This window comes from Eleginops maclovinus, chromosome 7 (assembly GCF_036324505.1).
Source record: "Eleginops maclovinus isolate JMC-PN-2008 ecotype Puerto Natales chromosome 7, JC_Emac_rtc_rv5, whole genome shotgun sequence".
Classification (NCBI taxonomy): Eukaryota; Metazoa; Chordata; class Actinopteri; order Perciformes; family Eleginopidae; genus Eleginops; species Eleginops maclovinus.
Genome location: NC_086355.1, coordinates 9225825 through 9241840, shown reverse-complemented (window position 1 = coordinate 9241840; position 16016 = coordinate 9225825). Strand labels below are relative to the sequence as shown.

Genomic DNA, 16016 nt, shown 5'->3' with positions numbered 1-16016 from the left:
CTCGAGCTAATCGAAGAAGAGAGACTAACAGGGAACGTCCGCACAGATGTTCGTCAGCAGAACACACTCACCAGATATTCATGTCAGGCTGCAGCAGGGAGTTGATGCGGTTCACTATCCAGCTGAACAGGCGTCCGTACAAAGCCTTGGACATGGCGTCCCGGACGTCCGCGGCCTTGTCCACGGTGTTGGTGCGGATGATGGTCTCGCCCCTGGTGACAACACACTGGGAGGTCAGAGCCTCCTGGAGTTCCTCAGGGCCGATGTTTAGGAGAGACGCAGCTGACAGAAAAGACGAGAGTTTGATAATCAAGAGCTCATGTGTATTTATCATTAGCATAAAAATAAGCTCTTACTGTGTCTTAGCTTCTTTACATTTTTTATGTAAATGGGAAGGGGTTCTGAGCTTTTGGATACATTACAGTGACAACGGCATACAGAAAGGTTTCCCTATTCCCTGGGTAACAAGATATGATTGATGTATTGTTTATTGGTGAATTAAACACTAAAGCGGCCATAAAGGCTTATATGGCAGCCAACTGTCCCTCCACTGTTGTCACGTGTCACAAAAAACTAATATATAAAACAGATCATCACACAACATAACTCAATAACACAGAGGATGGCATTTTACAACAAAGTGCAGTGGTTTAATGATCACAAAATCCTTCTTAATGTCACAGGGAGACATTACACCTACCTGTTTAACTAAAAGAAGAGTGTTTCTAAGTATTATTGACACACACATTGCCTCATGTATTATATCTCACCATTCTCTAAGAACTCGGAGTTAGGCACTTCACTCTTATCAGTCTGGTGTTGGGATGTGATGGAGGCAAATTCAATATTGCCCGTGTTCAAAATGGCTGAGAGGATTCTGTAAACAGAGTTGACCTCCTAAAAAAAATGAGAACAACAAAAATATTATAGCATTTGATTTTCTATTTAAATTGTCCTTTATTCTGCATCCAAATAGTATAATTTGAGTTTTGAAATACCTCTTCAGTGAAGCCGATATTTCGGAAGCACTCCTGAATTGCATCAAACTGCTCTGAGTACAGCTTGCTGGAGACGATGTCTTGCATCACTTTGCAGTGCTGGTTGTCAATATACCTGCAGATGCACAAAGTATATACCTTTAGGTATTAATGCATCTACATGATGGGAGGAGAATCACAGCAGGAGGATTATAAAGAGGTCAAAGTCTGCTGACCTCGGAGGTGTCCTGTCTGGCAGCCTGTAGGTCTTCAGCTTGTCTTGGTGGTAAAGGCCGGCGTATATGTAATAAAATATGTGGAAGTTTTTCTCCCACCTAAAAGAAAACAAACAGAGCAGTGAGAAGTGTGGCAAAGGGAACACCAGTGAGATTAGGCCTGAGCAGCACATACATCGCCTGTTTAATGACCCTCGATTTCTCCAGCAGGTACTCGGAGATCTTGGCCCCGATGACCGCTCCAGTGGGAGTGAACTTCATCTCCAGGTATTTGCCGAAGCGGCTGGAGTTGTCATTGATAGCCGTGCAGGCGTTTCCAAAGGCCTCCACGAGGGGGTTCACCTGCAAGATCTTCTCACGCAGCGTCCGGTTGTTTGCCTGAGGGAAACACCAGGTTTCACTGTTAACTATAATAATAATATTTCTATCATTTGTAAATTCTTGCGGTATTCACAGAGACATAACACATTTAACAACAAAGAGATTGCCCCCGTTACAGTACCTTTCCCAAGAAAGTGAGATGTTGGACAATCAAATGCGCACTTTCTGTTTTCCCCGCACCACTCTCCCCACTGATAATGATACACTAAAGAGAAGGACATCAGGCAAGGTATGATTACATTATATAACATACATTTCCCCTCTATAGGGAAAAAGCTTAATAACATTATAGAACATCCCTTAAAATGTGTGATACCAATTTTATTTACACATTTTCATCATCATTTTAAACATTTTGCAATACTCTTCTCATTAAAGGATTTCTCTGTGGAGTACCTGGTCTTTGCAGAACGTCACCATGCCTCGGTAAGCTGCATCTGCTGTAGCAAAGATGTGAGGAGGGTTGTCGGCACGCTTCACTCCGTGGTACAGCTTAGAGAACTAAGAGAAGGAACATGCGTACCAAAGGCACATTATTTCTAACCTTAAAGATTTGTTTACCAATTAAATGGATGTATTAAGAGGTTTAATATTGCTGTGTTGAATAAATATTAAAACCATAAAGTTTTAGCTGAATGGTAAAAGCCCGAAACATGGTAGTGTTTAGCAGCAACACACTTGTACAATGTTCATCTTTATAGATTAGCATGTTAGTATGCTAATAATTAGCGCTATACACAAGGTGCAATTTAGGATGATGGGAATGTCATTTAGTTTCTTGGTTTTGTACCAACAATTATCGGACAAACTGAAATTGTGATGGATTATGATTTCTGCAGAATCAGAACAGTCCATAAAATAGTTGACAAGTCACAAACAAAAAGAAAGCCAAACTCATGGTGGTACAAAAAAAAGCAACTGCCATCATGATTACATGGTTTTATTGTTCGGATTTAAATCTAGTCATCAGCTGTTTTTAATACTTAAAATAAACCGATAGTTTTTCTGACTTCACAAAAACAAGAAAACCAGCCCTGCCCATACATAGTGTATCCACTAGAGCAGGACCAGTGGATGATGTGATTGGGAAACCACTGGGAACATCTGTGTGACTGGTCCATAACCAACCTGGGGTGAGTAGATGCTGAGATTCTGGAAAGGATTGAGAGCGATGAGGATGTCCCCAACATAAGTGTAGACCTGCAGCTCATCATACCTCTTCTGGAGATGACTGATTATCGTCTCCTGAAGGAAATAAAACTCACATTAAGTACACTGTACCCTGGACTGATCAATACATGATCTGATAACCATTTTAAATCTTACCTCATCTAAGAACTCCAGATTTACCAGATCATCATCAGGGCAGCTCTCTATTATGAGGGTTTTACGAGTATTGATCCGTTCGTGCCTGTAAGAAGCCAAGGACATGATAATGGTTCAGAAAGCTGTAAAGAGACCACCAAATGAGAAACAGTAGTCCTAGTGGCTGGATCTAAGACCCAGTCACTTCCAAGGCTTGTGTGAAGCCCTTAAAGCTCTCCCAGGGGACACATCTCCCATTATCGCAGGCTGTGATTGCACTTCATCTGTGTTTTGACCTATCACTCTCCAATGAGCCCCAGCGGGCAGAGGTCAACACTGAGCCAGCTGCCTCTGAGGGACTGTGGAAAACCTCAGGGGACATCAGAGAGTGTGTGAAAAAGAGCTGGGAGAGCTACAGCGTTACGTGTCTATAAACAAGTGTGTACAAAGGAAAGGGTTGGTGATATTCTACTTGTCTAACTGCCATCAAATCCAATGAAAAGACTGAAAGCAACACTGAATTGATCCTACAAACATGTAATGTCTGGGGGGCCAAATCTGATATGGCTTCATTATCTATCAAAGAGTTTCATTGTTGTCAAAATACTATCAATTCCCCAATAATGAACCACGTCGTTGCACTTGTTTTTTTTAAAGGCAAACGTAATGCTTCCTGCTGCTGCCAATGCCCATCAGGACTGGGTTGCTCCAGCTATTTGTGAATAAAGTCAGTGTATGAAGCTAGTAACTATTAGCTTGGTAAAAACGAATTATTTGAACCAATAAGGCTTTACATTTGTGCACTGTTGTTGCACCTTTCAATGCAATAAAATGCAAGCAATTAGCTTATTTAAATCATATTTATTATAACCTTGTTTACTCTTCAATCTAAATGGGTCATATATTATCAGCTAACGTTGGTTTTGACATTTCCAGTTACACGTGGCAGTTACTAGGTTTTAATATTTAGTGAAGACTAGAGCAGCCTTTACTTTAAAGAAAATTGTAATTGTAACTAGGCTAAGTTTAAAAATAAGTAGAGTGGGTTTAGCTGGTTCCTGAGTATTAATCCTCAGCAGAAAATAGTCCATAACAAATGCACTATTCTCTCATAAACACTATATAAAAATGTTGAGTGACGAAATTACAAAAAGTCCAGTACCTATTGTTTTAAATTGGGAGTAGGGAAGTCAGAAAGAAATGAGAGATGGACTAAACAGTTCTTTGTTTTCTGTCTTTTCATGGAACTCGTTGACAATTGAGTACTTAAAAGCCAACCTTGTCATTAAAAGCAATTAATAAAGCAACCAAAAACACTTCTGGCTTCTTCTCAGTCTTAAAAACTGCACAAAAAAAGAAATATCTCATTCATAAGATGCATCTATATTCTGTTATATTAAATAATAATTTATATCATGAACAAAAGTATTCAAGCTTCAGGTTAGGAATTGTTTCCTCCTCTGCCTTTGTGTTCATTCTGTATTCTGAATATAGTGTAAATTGCAGAGCGCAGGAATAAAGTTGCATGCTCGATATGTGGTCCCTCTAAGTCAGTGTGTCCCTCTGGGGAGGGACTTGAGACCTCTAGCCTCTACCTCTCTCTGCTTTGAAGTAAATCACACTATTCCACCTACGGCAGCTACTTTTAAGTTCTGTCTCTATGTCTTTATTCTTATCTGCCGTCATTGTGTGCTGATCTGTGGCATGAGAGACTAAACCAGGCGAGCCCAGTTCTCGCCCTACAAGCTCCTAATCCCATTATCCACTTTCACTGTGGACAGGAATTCGGGATCAGGCTCAGGCACAGACTCTGCACACTCTCGGGAGTAAACAGAGCTGGCACAACATCAAGACGCTCAGTCAAGGGCAGGTTCAGCGAACTCCTTTATGATGAAGATTAGGCATCGTGAAAGTCAGTATTTCTCCAGTAAATAAACAGGAGGCTTCCCGCTCTGTCATTTGCTACCGGGTGAACTATACATCATCGGACATTTTAGAATAAAAGCTCAAGAAATCCCTCTCTCTGTCGCTCCATATCTAAAAATCTATTTATCGAGGAACTTGTGAAGTAGCTGCCGTCACAATCTGCAAAAAGCAGCCCTGAAGATGTCATTCAAAACCAAGAATAAAAGAAGGCAGAACTCTTGAAATGTCTGTTTTTCAAAGTCACATTTGAACTGAATATTTACTCAATTACTGGTTTGATCACATGGGAGAGAAAGGTCTTTATATTAACGAATCCCCATAAGATGGTTGCTTCAGCCACTGGCCTAAATGGCATTTATTAATCTAAGGTTAGTCAGCACAATCACTCCCTCTGAATTAGTCACACTCCCCTAACTTTGCTCTAATCACATACTGTAATGTCCATAACTGGAGCTCATCATCATTTCTGAGTGTAAGAAGATCCTGCCCCCTACTGGACAGAAGGGGTATCACTGCTCAGTCAGAGCCCATCTGCAGAGATCTCCACAGACAGCAGACAGCTTGGTCATTTCCTCTGCAATGTTAGAATGTAAAAACAAAAAGGGACTTACTTGGTCTTGGTTATGCATCCCAGTTCTAGCTGCTCCTGGATGAGCGTAGCTAGCTGCTGTTGTAGAGCCATGTCTTTGCCCTGGGCCTGCTTTATGAAGGGATGCTCCAGGAGGTGGGTCACAGATGGTCGGGCTTCAAAGTCCTTTATCAGACACCTTACAGACCACAAAAAGAGAGAACGCTTTGAACACTTTCAAACAGCCTCCGATATTATTTATCAAGTGGATAAAACAGCTAAGAAGAAACACCTGAACACTGCAGAGAGCGTTTTTTTTAACTCAGGATGGGTTCTGACGGACACCAACACCCAGCAGGGAGCTCCTTGTGTTTTTAAGTCAGGGTCACTAATCTGTCGCTCTCTGTCTGAGTAGCACATGGTCACTATCACCATGGCCCCCCGAGCCCAAACAAGCCCTGCTGTGGTGGACGGTGAGTCCTATCTGCGATGTGCAGTGTTTGCCAGTGGGTGATGTCACTTCGAGATACTGGCTCTCGGCCACAGCTCAGCATCAGTTAGCTGCTGATACAAACGGTTGCTAAATATTAAACACCACAGGGGAAAACTGTGGGTTTCATTTCTGACCGTTTCAAAATATATTGTGAGACAAAATTAGGACTTCATATCGCTGCCAGAACTCAACAATTCATCCATGTACTGTTCAATTACCTGTTCACTACACTGTTTGCACTACAACACCAACAACTGCAGGCAGAGGTGAGATAGGAGAAAAACACCAATCTAATTCCCTCTAATCTAAACTGGAATTCTGTTTCTTTTATCAGTTTGTTCGGCTCTGAGTTAATTCCATGAATTCATTAGCGTCAGGACATTAAGCAGAGGTTGCTACTATTAGCAGGGCTGTGCTGCCGGGATGCTGAGCGGCGGGCCACTTTGTCACCGAAGTCAGCTCTCTGGCTGCACAAGCGCAAATGCTGGTGATGGATTTATTACCCCCCCCCCACCACCATCACCTCAGTTTCCCCTACACACACACAGGCTTCACAAACAGCCTGCAAAGCTTGATAACATTGTCCAGCCTCCCCACAGGGAACCCTGCTGGGCTTTGTTTGTGGAGATTACTCAGGATATGATATCACACAGCCATTAACATAGATTACAGAGTCTCAGTCCCAAAAAGTATTCATTAAAAACCATTGCAATTACACTTGTAAAAGCTGCGTCAACTGATTTCACAACAATATGTGTTGGCATATGCCTTGCCTCTGTCCTGAGCGATCAATAACTCAAGTGACACGAGAAAAAGCAAACACGCCTTCGAGGCAGATGGCCTGTTTGTTTTTTCAATTACCACTCTCCAGTTAATGCGTTTCAATGCAAGTCCATGTGAGTTGGAAACCTCGCCCACGCAAATAATTCTCCACACAAATTGAATTTTATTTTCCCATTATGGTTGGGACTCACACACTTCTGTGCAGTAGATATTAAGGTTGTACATTCTGAACAGCCATTACTAACCCCCCCCCCCCCATTATTAGCTTTGGAGAGAGGAGGAAATGATAAGGTATCTGGGCCTCAGATAGAAGTGATAGTAACTCAGGTGAATTAGTTTGTTCTTCTGTGGCAGATTTACACAAATGAAAAACAATGAACAGAAAGAAAAGAGGGTTGATCAAATCTGGCTATAAAATATAAATTCCCCTTTATGTTTACATGTGCACCCCCCTGCTGACAATGTACTAAAGCTTCTGTTCAGCTGTTCCTACTTTAAAAAAATATCTCTATCATTTCATTCTGGAAAAATGCCATATATGTTGTTTTTTTAGTATGTTGAAACATCTTATTACATTATACTGTAAATACAAATGCAGATTTCATCTCTTCCCCAAGCAGAAAAACCTCCCACTCTTCCCCGCCTCTGCACCACACATATCTTACCATATCATTATTTATTGACAAAATAACAGTATTAACGGAATACATTTGAGGGATTCTTCCAAAAAAGACTGTTTGTGTTCATTAAAAGAATAAGTAAATACATATTGGCCAATATTTTGTTCTTTCAAATATCTTAATCCACCTTGTTTAGTATTGCTCGGGCTCTTTACATGTTGCTATGTGCTTTCTAGCCATTTTTGGAAAACACATGAGGGTTAAGGTTGACAGGTTGAAGTTGGAGGACACTTACTGGCCGATGAAATGGCAAAAACTTCTGCACCACTGCTCTGGATTTCGTAACGTAGGGGAGGGATTCCTGAAACAAAGTCACACATAAAAAGGTCAGAATATTAGGAAACTGTGATTTCATTAGAATGCATTCAGATGACGTCATGACCATCGCTGAAAATGAACGCTTGTCTCACGATTAGCTGACAAATGATCGCTGGCAGGCGGAGTGTGACCCTCAGACTCCTCTGAGAGTTTTTGGTGCAAGGACGAGCTGGTCGGGCTCCAGGTCTGTGGCAGCCACAGAAAAAGTGACAAATGATAACAGCTCCTCCACTGTCTGGCAGCAAGCATCTGCCATTGGGAGCCAAAAATTATGGCAGCTAGTTATACCTCTGTCAGCAGCATTTACGGAGGCCATCTATAATGAGGCTAACACTTTTCAAGTGCGCTCGATGACATGAGGCAGGTCTGTATGAGGAGCCAAGGCTGGACGGGCCAGAGTGCTCTCGTCTTCACAGAGAGCTGTGGGTCTGACAGCGGGAGGCTGGGCCTTTAGTCACTGTCAGGCCATCAGTGACAGACCTGCTCCTGACGTTTATTAACTTAATAAGTTCACATTTGCTGTCTCACAGACAGACAGGTAGAATATGAAATCTCAGGTGTAAAAGAAGGAAAAACTGCATGAATTTGGTTCATTTTGCTTATTACAAACAGACCAGAGGCAGCTACACATTAAACGACAACATACACATCATCCTTTTCTCTTTTTTTTGAAAAGGAGGAGAGGAAGTTGGGGTAAGAAATCTGTCATTTTCCGCAGAACTACGTTAGTGGAGTCTTTGATAAGGATTCCGACAGGCAATCCTTTCCAAAGTGCAGATCAAAGCAAGTAACTGACTGCTTCAATGCAACCTCTAATATGAGCCTGAAGACAACGTTCTTGCCTTGATGTTGTACCATACTGCTTATACATTAGAGAGTCAATATAGCAGCATACTGCTGATAACACTGTCAAGTGCGCTCATTGTGCTTAGCAAATTCCGGCAGTATTTCTTTCAGTATTTGTGAGAGTGTGGGCTCTTATTGTAAACACAAATGGCTTATTCAAATCTAGGTCCAGGCAGAGCTTGTACTGTCACACGTTCCTCGAGTGGAATGAGGCAAAATCACAGAGGTGTCAACAGCACTTGACGGCTGTTACTAAGCCATGAAGGAAGACAAATAACAGGCCAAAGCAATATTTAAAGACTTCAAATGCAAAATGTATAATTCCTTTTTCCATATGGAGTAAAACATTTTAAAATACCTTCAGTGCCACACCTAAACTTTCACTACTACACTTTATTCAGGATTGTCTGTGCTTACATCATTTAAATCTGTCCATATAGCTCTCAATTGTCACACAAAACAAACTCTGTAATGGATTTAAATCATCATCCTTTTTATCATTGACATTTTAAAATAATGTTTCTCTAGTCACGCCATACCAGACAACATACAACTGATTAAATGATCAAAACAAGGAAACAGTTATTTCTGTTTAGCAATGTAATGGAATTGAGATATACTGTATATCCAGCTTAAAAGGTCCCTTGCATTACCTTCCTTGTTTACAGCGAGATGTAGTTGAAGGTATGTTGAAGCAGAAACACAGTGGCCTTTGCAGGCTTAACAGAGAATGACTTCAAGGGTTCAAAATAAAGACTTATTCAGCGAACAGACCACTCGCTTAAAATTTCAGCTCATCCATCACTGCAGACAGAGCACCAGCCCTCTTCTGCGCACACATGCTTGAACACACAGATCTACTGCTACATTTATCATGTCTTTGGCGGCAACGTCACCGAGCTGCAGCTCCTGGACACCTGACGTAGCAGTGAAATAGTGAAATTGACTAAGCAACTAGTTCAATACTACTGGAATCAATCACCTTCCATCAACCTCAGTTAGTCTGTGCTTAATGATTAGCAAGAGTTAACATGTTAGTAGCATTGTTAATATTAAACTGACTTATCTATCTTACTCTAAGTGCTGGCATGGCACTATGCTCCTACAGAATGATGAATAAAGGATTTTCAACAACCCTCTTAGCAAGGCGAAGAGTTAAAAAAGTGTCAAGCAATGCAAACAAATGTGTAATTATAACACATGGTTGAGTAAGAAGTGGATTCAACATGTCATTCAACACACAGGCAAGACATTACTGTAGTTCACTTCTCGATTTCCACCTCTTCAAAAGATTTCCTTCTGTATCAGAAACAGCCCTGATATCCCTCCCTCTCTTCTCTTGGCTGTTCTGCTCCACAGATTTTAACTCAGGCTTTTCCACGCCGAGCTGTCTCTCACCATCCCGCTGGTCGGAGTTTTCTCTCTCCTTTGTTGCCTGTGACAAGCCATCATTTACTTCTATCTTCCATCTCGTTTGTTCTGCTCTCCGCTCAGACAGGTACTCGTACTGTTAAATATGTGGCTAATATCTACAGGGATCTGGGCGAATAAACACAACCTTGGGACGTCTTTTCCAATTGCCACTAACCTTTACAACGCATTTTACACACACTTTTGGTTTGCCTCTACATGGACACTCACAGCTGATATGACATAGAGAGAGTTGATGGAAGCAATTAACCTTATGGCTTATTAAATATCACAGACCATCTTTGTTCTGAGTATTTGTAATTAATTTTGCAGTTGATGATTTTACAACTTTACCCTCTGACATGCTCCGTTACCTTCATTCATGGTCCCCACATCACATATGTGTTGTATGCACTGTAACACTCAATGTCCCATAATCATAACAAATAGCAAAATTACAAAAACCTTGGATTCAACTTGAAATTAAACAGAAGCCTCAGAAAAAAGCTGAATTATCTACCTGAGATTTAAACATATGCATGGATGGGCGGTATGTCTCGGCTCATTGAGCATCAGATACTTTTGAAGCACAAACAGACCACGCACCAAGGTGACCCTAATTCATGGAGCTCATCAGCTTCCCCCTCTGACAGATATCAGAGCTCCTTTTATCGTTTATAGCCTGCGGGGACAGGACATATTTCCACCTGTGCAGGTTTACCGTGAAAAGAACTAAAACTGTGACATAATGGCTATCTGCTGCTGGCTCCTGGAGTCAGAGCTGTGATAGCAACGAGTATTTATTTAGTCGTCACTAGGAGACTTTTAATCCTAAACTTGAGAGATTCTATCAAGTGGTATCCTCATAAAAAATAAAAAATAAAAGATGTATAAATAGCAGCATCATGGGCGGGTGGAAAAGGGCCGTGACTTTAACAAATTTGAAAATGTAAACAATTAATCACAACTGGGATTATCTTTTTGTATATGGAAATGTATCTTTGATGTTATATCTGATATATTTCGTGTTGGCTATGAAGATGTGGTTCAGAGAGGTGGGATGCTACAAACCAGATTAACTGCATGACTGTGAACCTGGAAACATTTCCGTGTGCAACTGTAAAGTATCAGAATGATGAAAATGCTTATTGCATGTTTTAGTGCTTGCATGGTTTTATAAAACATGAACTACCCAAGGACAATACTTCAGAAAAAGCTCATCTGGCAAATGTATTAAATAGAAAAAATGTAAAACTTTGCAATGATCAAAACCTGTGAAGATGAATCCCTCTGATTTCCTCATGAATCACTCTCACCGGCAGTAAAAGCCCAAAGGTGAAACACATTTCCCTATTTAGAAAGTCATTCAATACAGGAGTCATTATTTACACCACGTTTCCTCGTGATTTTGCCTGCCGAGCAGCAGTGATGGGAAAATATATTTGAGATAAATGACATGTTAACAGAATCATTTCATGGTTCAACACATTTGCTGTGATTTACACCACAACCGCCAAGCCTTTAGAGTCCCAATTCAAACCCAAAGGGCAAAATATCTATTTTGATTGGAACAGAGACCGTTAGAAATATATGTCCAATTCTATCAACATCCTAGTTATCCCAAAGTCAAAGAGAATTTGGAAAAATCAGTGGTAATTAAGTGGGATTGGACATATGACATGGGAAATGCATATACCCCCTCTTATTATGCCTGCTGTTTGATAAGGAAAACAGCTTGACAGAAACCACTTATCCAGGTCCAGGTTGCTTTGTCCACTCCACAAAAAAAGGTGACGGTTATAAAAGGTACACGTCTGAGAAAAACCTCATTCTGAATTAGAAGCATTCATTTTACCGAACCCTCCTTGCTCTTGTAATTATGTTACATTTTGGTTGTATTTGGTGCTGATGAAATGCTGCGTGAGCTCCATAATTCCTGCCACACAAGCCATCCGTGTTCCTCCTCTGGCTTGGCAGGGAGGAGATAACATTGTGACAGGGAGGAGGTGACAGCCTCATCTCAATGTGAATGGAGCTAATCACCAATGCAAATTGCAATCAGAAGGGCATATCTCTACCTAACTGAGAGATAATTGCGCGATTGTGCTGATAACAAAAGGTCAACCGCGTGTAGCCACTAAGCTCTCAAATGATCATCAGACACATACCGTCTCCAGCAGTGAATATTTTTACAGATTGAATCACTGCATTAATTTTAAGGCCAAACACTACTACATTTTTTTGATGATGCAGATTTTAAACGCTGATTATTCAGCAGATGCTTACTTTCAGATGGGAACGTTAAAATGCAACAGCAACAAGAAACATAGTTGCAACCCCAAACATCCAGTTCAACTTTTCCTTTTAGAATATTAATTGCCAAGGAAGCCATTTTTTTCATCCCCTCTTTTGTCAAATCCAGTTTTCCATTGTTCTCCTGACATAATAGAAAGCTGTATTTGAGCGTCTGTGTGTGCAGCCTCCAGCTGTGTGGTAGGAGCGCCCACTAGTGGACTCACCGCGGGATCTTGAAGAGGGCTTTAACTGGATGCATCTCAGCCAGTGGGGGATCTCCGTCTGCCAGCTCGATGGCTGTGATGCCGAGCGACCACACATCACAGCGGGCATCGTAAGAGTAGTCGTACTGCTGCTCACAGGCTATAACCTTGCAATACAACAGAACAGTCACCATCTGAACAACTAATATAGACTCTTCTTCAGCCAAAACACATAAAGGAAACGTGCCATTGAGCTAGGATTAATTCACTTCTCATGCAAATTATGACCATTTCTAGATACAAGGCAATTAAAGCACTATCAATTTCACCTTAGACATATGATGTAGTAATTATTTAACAGTAACTATGTTTAAAAGGGTCATAAAGCACTCTCTTACATGCTGCCAAAAAGCTGGCAGGGTTACAATAATCTATATTTATGGACTTTTTAAACACTGAGAGGTAGGTCAGTTCAGTTGCTGCTGCTATGAGCTCCTCCTTCACACTGACAATATAAATGGCACTACATTTAACAGCCGAGTTTATTCTAATTGCCCCTGAGGTCCCTCCCTCGCAGCGAGATCACCGCACTTCATTTATGCCAAAGAGTCAGCCGAGGGGGCCACAGACTCCCAGCTATTAACCTTGAGGCGACCTCAAGAGCTGCACCCGTGGAGAGGAATACACAATGACACAGGGGAGAGTCACACAGAAATAACTGAGCCTCTCTTCCCGTCTTTGTGGCATATATTAGAGATTTTGCTCATTTAAAATGTTCAATTAGGCACTTAAGCACGTGTGCTATTTTACTGATGCACCACTATTGGTGAACATGTGTGTGTTAACTGAAGCGTAGTCTCTAACCTCAGGAGCCATCCAAAACGGAGTCCCGACTGATGTGTTCCTTCGCAACCGTGCACTGGTCAGTTGAGCTGAAACACCTAAAAAAAAAAAAACATGTAAAAAATTGCTAATAATTATCAAGGTTTAAATGTTTGTTTATCAGTTTGATTTGCTATAAATAAAAATGGTGATAGAGTCTAACATGTGAATTAATCAATAAATCCTGGCATATAATTTAGTGTGGCAACCTGCCAAGCAGTAATAATAATGGGCTATAATCATTTCAAATTATGTAGGACAGATTTTTATCAGCATGAGTCCACTTCATCTCCATGACACAGAGGACATAAACATGCCTAAGGGTGACTCAAAGTCATTTGCCATAACAGCTTCCTTTTAATATGCAAAGGATCAAATGATGCAATTTAAATGAGCAATAATAGCCTTGGGTTAAGGCTACGGTCCATGAAATAAAAAGACGTTATGGTGAGTAGGGGACTAAAGTCTGCAGCACATCAAATGATTTACCCTGCGATTGTGTTTGCCTTCACAAACAACATTGTGGGGATGTGCTGCCGACACTTTCCATAGATCAGTCAAATACCAAAAGTGCTACATTTATCTGACAATGGATCTCAAAGAAAAGATAAAGCTGAGAGACATTTCTCAGACCTAGGTGGATTTGTATCTTTCCTGCAGGCCCTGAATTGGCTAAATTGCCTCTTTCAAAGATCATTACCAAAGTCAACGAGTTTGACTCCTCCTTCGGATGTCAGGAGGATGTTGTTGCCTTTGACGTCACGATGGATGATCCGGTTGCTGTGTAAATGCTGAAGACCCTGGAAGAAAAAAGGAAAAGGTGCTCAGTATAAATCAACCTGACATTTTCAGTCATTTGTTATAAGTATAAATTCAAATATAATGCATCAGAAAGATTATGCAGTAAATACTTTATAAAAATGACTCCCACAGAGGTGAGACATTCATTACCACATTTCCCTGGCTGAAAATAAATACTCAGCCTTTACATGTTTGCCTCCCATCTCCTCCCTATCATTAGCAGCTATGCAGTGGACCAACTAACCAAGAGGGCGCTGTATAAGATGTATGCGATAACGGGCTCCTGCAGACACTGGCTGCGCATGAGCAGGCCTTTGATGAGTTCTGTCACAGAGCCGCCGTTGCACAGCTGGGAGGGAGACAGAGAAACTCCAGTGAGTCGTCCATCACTCAACACTGTAGATTATGATTCATGGAGAGAGTTAGCCCACACACACAAGAGGAAGCAATGCAATGTCACATGGCAGCAAGATAGCATCAACAGTCATGTAGATGTGGGTGGCCTTGACAAACTAAGGCCCATTTTTTCAAGTGCTTATGTATTTAAGGGCTCAATTAAACAATCACGTTTCTGAGAAAACAACCACAATTTATACACCACACATGTTAACATTCAGAGTCAATACAGTTTCAACCTCATAAGACATTTGCACAGCTTTAAATATGTTGTCAGTCTTTGATGTAAAGGACACTTAATTCAGCATTGGCCTATAGTTTTATAAGTAGGTTCATCGATTCAAATCATGCTGTAAAACTGTGTCAATCTCACCCAAGAGAGTTTACATTTTCTGCAGCTTATTTGTTTTGGATAAATAGACGTAGGTAACTAGCTCGCTCGCAATGTAGGAAGATGCACTGCCAAAATGATTTATGAGAGTTTTGAACGCTGGCAACCATAATAGCACTGGTTGTCAACAACTCCATAGTTTCTCTTCAAAGTATTCGTTCAAAAATTTGAAAAATACGCCTATTTGCCTACTTAACAAGAGGTGGCTACATAAGAAAGCTGATACCCTTCTTATATCTGTAAACAGCTGGTTAGCTAGCTTAGTACACAGACGGTAAACAGGGCAACAAACTAGCCTGGCTTCATACATTTACATTTCTCATTTGTGTATGGCTTAAACAAACAATATATCGTATAACAGTATTTGCTAGTTTGCTTTAGAGTCAAACAGAGCCAGGCTAGCTCCTGTGTCCAGTTTTGCTAAGCTATGCAAACTAGCTGCTTGCTGTAGCATTATATTTACGATAGCTCCTAACATGAGAGGGATATTCATCAAGTGTTGGCTTCTCTTTTTTTTTTGTTGTAAAGATAACCAAAGCGTTGGCACACTCTTAATATTAGTATGCTATAGGATACTGTTGGACAGTCGGAAGAACTCACCTCAAGGACCAACCAAAGCTGTCCACCTGATAAGTTGTCTGACTTGTAGAACATGCCAAAAAACTTCACCACATTAGGATGGTTGGACAGGGACCTCAGGATGTTGTATTCTGCCTCGATTTCCTCATCCACATCCTTTAAACAGCAACAGAAAACAGGCAAAATTGGATCATTGAATAAATTGAATTGAATAACATAATGAAAAATAATTGTGAATAAACTGTATGTCTACAATTGTCAGCTTGGGTTTCATTTTAAGACACAGAAAACAAGTAATAGGTTGACTATAATTAGACTCCTACATAGGGTTATAAAGTAACAAAGGACAGGATGGACCTGGGTGCTAAACTATTTCTGGGAGTGCTTTTCTATCAAAGTAAATCTCAGAGGAAGGGAGAAACACCAGTCAGAGAGGCAGAATTTCTCTTCTTGGATGTCTGAGTGATAGTGTCAGCAGACTAATCAGGGAGAGGGATGAGAGAGCTGGCAGCTTCATCTTCATGGCCATCAGGGGAGCATCATGGT

At 40.9% G+C, this 16016-nt stretch overlaps 1 protein-coding gene across 1 annotated transcript in view; it reads right to left on the bottom strand.

Moving 5' to 3' along the window:
* myo3b (myosin IIIB) overlaps positions 1 to 16016 on the bottom strand; it is a 52369-nt gene that overhangs the window by 34693 nt on the left and 1660 nt on the right. Inside the window, exons 4-19 of the mRNA XM_063887938.1 lie at positions 15492 to 15626; positions 14349 to 14453; positions 14004 to 14103; positions 13286 to 13362; positions 12443 to 12588; positions 7585 to 7650; positions 5437 to 5592; positions 2921 to 3005; positions 2723 to 2839; positions 1991 to 2095; positions 1716 to 1799; positions 1389 to 1591; positions 1214 to 1312; positions 999 to 1113; positions 771 to 897; positions 72 to 282 (exon numbers count right to left, since the gene is read on the bottom strand). Of these exons, the coding sequence (XP_063744008.1) occupies positions 72 to 282; positions 771 to 897; positions 999 to 1113; positions 1214 to 1312; positions 1389 to 1591; positions 1716 to 1799; positions 1991 to 2095; positions 2723 to 2839; positions 2921 to 3005; positions 5437 to 5592; positions 7585 to 7650; positions 12443 to 12588; positions 13286 to 13362; positions 14004 to 14103; positions 14349 to 14453; positions 15492 to 15626 (1931 nt within the window). The remainder of the gene's footprint in view (positions 1 to 71; positions 283 to 770; positions 898 to 998; positions 1114 to 1213; positions 1313 to 1388; positions 1592 to 1715; positions 1800 to 1990; positions 2096 to 2722; positions 2840 to 2920; positions 3006 to 5436; positions 5593 to 7584; positions 7651 to 12442; positions 12589 to 13285; positions 13363 to 14003; positions 14104 to 14348; positions 14454 to 15491; positions 15627 to 16016) is intronic.